The sequence below is a fragment of the Sceloporus undulatus genome, unplaced genomic scaffold (assembly GCF_019175285.1).
Source record: "Sceloporus undulatus isolate JIND9_A2432 ecotype Alabama unplaced genomic scaffold, SceUnd_v1.1 scaffold_1047, whole genome shotgun sequence".
NCBI classification, from domain to species: Eukaryota; Metazoa; Chordata; class Lepidosauria; order Squamata; family Phrynosomatidae; genus Sceloporus; species Sceloporus undulatus.
The window spans coordinates 560-6,174 of record NW_024803967.1 but is presented as its reverse complement, the minus strand read 5'-3'; the positions used below and the strand labels follow the sequence as shown (position 1 = coordinate 6,174).

The 5,615-nt window shown below is 43.4% G+C and overlaps 1 protein-coding gene across 2 annotated transcripts; it reads right to left on the bottom strand.

The window, feature by feature from the left end:
- Nucleotides 1-51: 51 nt before the first annotated feature.
- Nucleotides 52-2,712, bottom strand: LOC121917838 (radial spoke head 10 homolog B-like). 2 transcript variants are annotated; one of them, XM_042443958.1, is made up of 4 exons: nucleotides 2,526-2,712; nucleotides 2,212-2,281; nucleotides 1,403-1,488; nucleotides 52-580 (listed from the first exon to the last, which is right to left on the bottom strand). In XM_042443958.1, exons 1-4 carry the CDS (start codon nucleotides 2,600-2,602, stop codon nucleotides 421-423), a joined length of 393 nt encoding a protein of 130 aa, XP_042299892.1. In that variant the 5' UTR covers nucleotides 2,603-2,712; the 3' UTR covers nucleotides 52-420. The 2 variants fall into 2 exon arrangements, with proteins under 2 accessions (XP_042299892.1, XP_042299891.1); XM_042443957.1 differs by having other exon boundaries at nucleotides 2,108-2,281; nucleotides 2,526-2,683.
- Between the last annotated feature and the right edge of the window lie 2,903 nt (nucleotides 2,713-5,615).

The window sequence follows — 5,615 nt, the reverse complement described above, 5'->3', positions numbered from 1 at the left end:
AAGCTTGCTCCATCCTGTTGAATTAACCTTAGCCAGTTAAAACACTGAAGGATGATGGTGGAAGGCCACGGTTTCCTCATCCCTGTTTCCAAACATGTTTTATGCGCCTAACTCTCACCAATGGATTTCAGTATTTGAAATCAGGTCCTTTCTGTTCTGAAGTCTGCCCATGTCTGGGTTTAAACACTGATGGTCTTGTTTCATTAAAGACAGTAGTGTGAATTTTGGGCATTATTGTTAGGTCACTAATCTCAAAACCGTTTTTTTAAACTGCAGGAGGTCACTGGGAATTATTGTAGTCCAAAAAGTCACTTTTCAGTGCTTGGTAAATAAAATTATTACATAAAAGATCAACATAAAAAATAAAGGAGGAAGGGATCTAGCAGCACGTTTGAGACTGATTTATTTTTGCCTATGGTTTCAAAAGCAACACAATTCAAAGACTTGATCAAGCCATACCTGTATCCCATTCACCCATTTCCCAGTATATTCCTGGTTAGTGGTCAGCCACCTCATCCGCCCTTCTCCATGACGGAGATCCCTCTCCCACTGGCCTTCATAGATATTCCCAGATCTATAACTATTAGGGAATCAAAAGAAGAAGGACATTAATGATGCAGCAATCAGGTAGATATTGCCAATGGCAGAAGACAGGGTTTCAAAAGAGACACAAATATTGTGGACTTCAGTCCCATAACACTACCTGTTATGAATGGCTTTAAAAGAAGAGTGGAAAATTCAAAGATAATGAGGCTGAGTTTATAAATAGCTATTAATGATGTTGGATATATTAAACTCCTGCTAACTAGGAACTTCCAGGAGTTGCATTCCGAAAAAGAGCTTTTTCGGACAATATTTTTATTGAGTTTACACATAAAAGCACATAAACTAGAGACATGAACTGAAACAACAGCAACTAACAAAACACAACCCTGTTACTCACTCCCCTTGATGTTCAGCTGTGAATCTGCCTTTGCACTTTCTTCCTTGACTTCCTTCAGTCATCCTCCCATGTCTGCTATTTCCTACTAGGAGTATGGTGTCTCCTGCATGTCTTCAATTGTTGATGGTCATTCCTCCAATTTTCATGCCTACTTCCTCCAAGTCTAATCCTGCTTTATGTATTCCATGTTTAGGATGGGCAAATTCTCCCTCCTTACGATTCTTTATCTTTAAATCAGAGCAAGACTAGAAGGCTATTGAAAAGAAGGCTTTCAAAAACGGAACGTCTTCTGGTTGCACCTCAAAGAGAGGACTGCTCCTTAGCAAAAAGCCACCAAACCACTCAGACCTTCTTGGAAAAAGGATGCCATCAACACAGATGCATGAAATTGAAGATCTCCAAGTTTCTCATAGAAGCATCTTCAAATTCTTGTTGAACCTGACAAACTGGAAAACTTACCATCTTATTCCCCGTCCACTTTTTACATTGTACACAAAGTCACCTTCATACCAAGAAGAACCTTCCCTGTTGTAGTAAATGGTGCCCTGAAAATCAAATTGTAGGCATACTTTTAACACCTGAGCATTTTACACACAGATCAAATGTACAATTATGACTGAAACCCCTACATTAACCAAACACTTGCCTTGTAAAAAATGGCCCATATACAGTCTAAAGGCCTAAAAAGGCCACTTTAACAGCTGAATTTTATCAAATAACCCAGCATTTTATTCATAGCATTTAACATTCTGCAGTTTGCTGGATTGTTCCACACAAGGCCACAAAGTAGGCTTTAGGTCTGGATTAGAAACTTGAATGATACAAATAGCACATTTGAGTCAGTGCAAATAATGTTTAGCGAAATTTCAAAAACCTCTTTTAATACCAATTTCCACCCATTGCAAGATAAAGAGGGGCTCCAACAATATAGAAAGAGGCGATTAGAATACATTTTATTGTGGACTTTGACACCAACTACGAGATAGACATTTCTCAGAGGAAAAGGAGAACGACTGTCAGTCATTTTTCCACATGTTGAAATCCATTTCAGGCAATAATGCGCATCTTTATGTTAAGTCTGGATTCTGCAGCCCTTTCCGCCACAGAGGAGAACTTCCTGCCCAGATTCCAGTAATCCAGGTGATACTTCCATGTTTTCATTACCTTGCCATGCCTCTTGCCTTCAACCCACTGGCCAATATACGAAACAGGATAGGTGCCACACTTGTACATGCCAAAGCCATGCCTGATCCCATTCTTCACCTCACCTTCATAGATGCTGCCATCAGGCCAAGTATAAATGCCATGATGCATCTGTAGGTTCTTGACAAAGTTTCCCTAAAATGCAAAGAAGAGATTCACTGCCAGAACAAAGGATTTCTCATTTCTTCTGGAAATTAGGCTCACTTCATCAGATGCATGATGTGTTCTCCAGCATGTCATTCTTAGATAGTCAGACAGCATCATTATGAAGCCATCTATGCCCTGAGAGTCCTGCACAGGTCCTGGCAAGGTAGAGGTTTCATAACTTTGGCCCTCACTGCAAAGAGCTGAAATGATGATCCATTTAACAATGTCTTACCTCATACTTAACTCCATCGGCCCAAGTGTAATGAGGCCCTCCGAAAACATGCCCTTCAAAATTAAAGAGAAGTTCATCACTATATCTACCCATAAAGGTGTTTTAATACCTAGAAAATCATCCTTTGGGAGGCAGGGGTGTGTGAGTTTGTGTGGATGTGGCTTAAGACTTGGGCATAGATCCTCAGATGCATTTATACATGAATAAAATTATTATTGTTATTATTATTATTTATTTATTAATTCATGTATTTAAAACCCGCCTTCAAAGGAAGAAACAAAAAAGGGGAATTTTGGCAGGGCATAAAACTGGGACTATATGGCAATTACAGTATATAAACACATAGAAGATACCAAGGAGGAAATGGCAGTATCTTTTTCTTACTCGTTTGTTGTGTGAGTGTTTTGTGATGTAAAAGAATAGATCTATCTATCTATCTGTCTACATTATACATATATATATTATACACACACATATATATTATCCCATTTATCCTCATACTTATAGAAGCAGCAATAAACAAACTGTTACAAACTCCCCTCCACATGAATCTATTTAACAATCCAAATTATTCTAAAACATGAATATGAAACATAAATATAAACCTCTTCCAACTACAGTCACTCAGTCCCTTTTGTGTGATAAAACCCCACAATTCCTATACATTTGGCTTCCCAAAGAGCCCCCATTCCAGGCTTTGTTGTTGTTGTTGTTGTTGTTGTGTGTCACACTTTGGACTTATTCATGCCAGCCTTAGGCCTCCAGCCTTAGCTTCCTTCAGAGGGGCCTGCCCTTGCCTTCCCTGAGGCTGAGAGAGTATGACTTGGGCAAGGCCTCCCAGAGTGGGCTTCCATGGTTTTAGCCCTGGAAGCCATTTTAGCGAAAGGAAGGAGGCTCACTTTGTCACTTGGCCTCAAAAGGGCTCCTTTCTCAGAGAGTTAAGGCTGGTAGTAGGCCCCAGGCGCACTAGGCCTCAGTGGTAGCCATGACAACCATGTTCAGGGCCCAGAGGACGCCATTATTAGGAAGAGCAGCGCTTGCCTCTTAAAGGAGCCGCCGCCTTATTCGCTTTCTCCTGGGCTGAGGCTGAAGAGGAGGAGATTTGCCCATAGGGAATCATTGGAGAACATTTGCCCATAGGGAATCATTGCAGAAGATTTGGCCATAGAGACAGAGACCCAATGGAAGGCGGGGAGAGGACAGACGGGGTGGGTGTGGCCAAGGGCGGGGCCATGTAAATTTGGAATAATGGAGAGAGAGGAGAAAATGTAATTTCTTCAGCCGATCTTGTAATTCCAGCGGCATGACCAGGCGGTGGCGCTGTTTCTTCCCTCAAGGCTGACGCTCCGGGAGAAGCAGCGACCCTTGGATCAGAGCAATAGGGGCGGGCTTGAGGGCGGGATCATGCAAATCTTACACCAATAGGACGGGAGTATAGCCCCAAATTCTCTCCTGGGCCACAGAGCTCCCCTGGAAGTGAGGCTGTGAGGGAAGGGAGGGTCTGCCTGGGGGCCCTGAAAAGGGCTCTGGTCAAAGGGGGCTTCTGGGGCCGGAGCGGGAGAGGAAGTCGAGGAGGAGGAGGAGGGAGGCTGGGGCCGAGGCAAGGTCTCACTCTGACCTGGAAGGATGTCCCAAGGAGAGGAGTCGCTGGGCGACAAGGAAGCTAAGCATGCTGTTTAACTCTGCAATAGGCCGCTTATAAAAAAAGCTGAGATTTATTATCTCCTGAATATTATATAATCTCGGGTGTTCCTTGTTTTCCTGAGCTGAAGGAGAGCAGATGTTATCCAGGCCTCTGTTTGATGTTCTAGGCTGCCTTTGCGTCTAAAGAGTTTTTGTGAGCGCCTTTGGCAAAAATGGACTTTGCAATCGTTTCTCTGAGAGTAAAAAGGGAGAAGGTGCCTCTGTGGATGATGGGCTCAACAGTGGCTCAGTCTGCGCAGGAGGCCCTTGGAAGCGCACTTAGGGAGACAGATCTAGGGCTCATTTGCAATTAAGTTTAAAGCAATTTGGATCTATTCTCCCCTTGTAATCGCTTCTTTTTTGACACATTGCACCATTTCAAAAGGCATGTGCCAATCATTTCATTCAATTCCCTGCAGCAGGCATTCCCCAGTGATTCCCTATGGGCATGTATTCTCCTATTATGCTCTGTGGATAAATATACTCCAATCATTCTCTATGGGAAAGTATGGCCAAAGGGCTGCCACTTGTTTCAGGAGGTCCCTGTAGAGTTTGCTATGGCTCCAGAATAGACTAGAATAGGATCCTTGTTAGGGTCCTAGACTCTGGTTCGAGAGCTCTCTCTCTGACAGAGAAGGCTAAGCATCCTGAAGCCCCTTCTCTTTCCTATTCCTGACCCTGGGATCAGCCCAGTATTTCCACTGGAACCAGTTTTCCTGGGGTCTAAAAAGTGTGTCTGACTATCCCTGGCTTCTCCTTTCCGCTCTTTAACAAACTCCAGGAGAACGGGATCAGTCCCAGCTGAGGATCCCACCATTTCCACCCCATTCACCAGTTCATCCCAGTTCGTGGGCATCAGATCTGAAGCGGCTGATACCCTTGTTGCCTCTTCCACCTTTTGGACAATGAAATGGTCTCCAAGGCAAGTCAGGAATTGGCTAGACCTTGAGGTTTTGGCTGAGTTTGACTTCCAGCAAATATCAGGATAGTTGAAGTCTCCCATCCTCACTTCTCCATCTCTCCTTTCTGAGTCTATGGTCCTCTGTTCTAGAAAGCCATCCTCCGATTCCTCCGTCTGACTTGGGGCTCTTTATAGACTCCCACAATAACATCCCAATTGCTTCTTTCCCTTTAGTTTCTATCCAGATGCTCTCCATCCGGCCTCCAGGATTTAAGCCCTGGGTCTTTTCTCAGGTGTCAACATCCCTGATCTATAAAGCTATTCCTTCTCCTTTCCTTCTTGGCCTATTCCTCTTTGAAAGGTTATACCCCTCTATTAGTCCTCATCAATAATAATAATCAACAATAACCAAAAGGGTAACAATCAGTGTTGCCAACAAGCCTCGGAGATAATTCCCGAAATGTTTGTCCAAAACCCACTGAATCCCCCCAGATCCCACGGAATAT

Coding starts and splice junctions, on each gene's coding strand:
- LOC121917838 (XM_042443957.1), bottom strand. CDS start 2,618: ATGGGTAGATATAGTGATGAACTTCTCTTTAATTTTGAAGGGCATGTT. Junction 1,489..2,107: donor AAGGCAAGAGGCATGGCAAG/GTAATGAAAACA, acceptor TTTGATTTTCAG/GGCACCATTTACTACAACAG. Junction 581..1,402: donor AGTGGACGGGGAATAAGATG/GTAAGTTTTCCA, acceptor ATTCCCTAATAG/TTATAGATCTGGGAATATCT.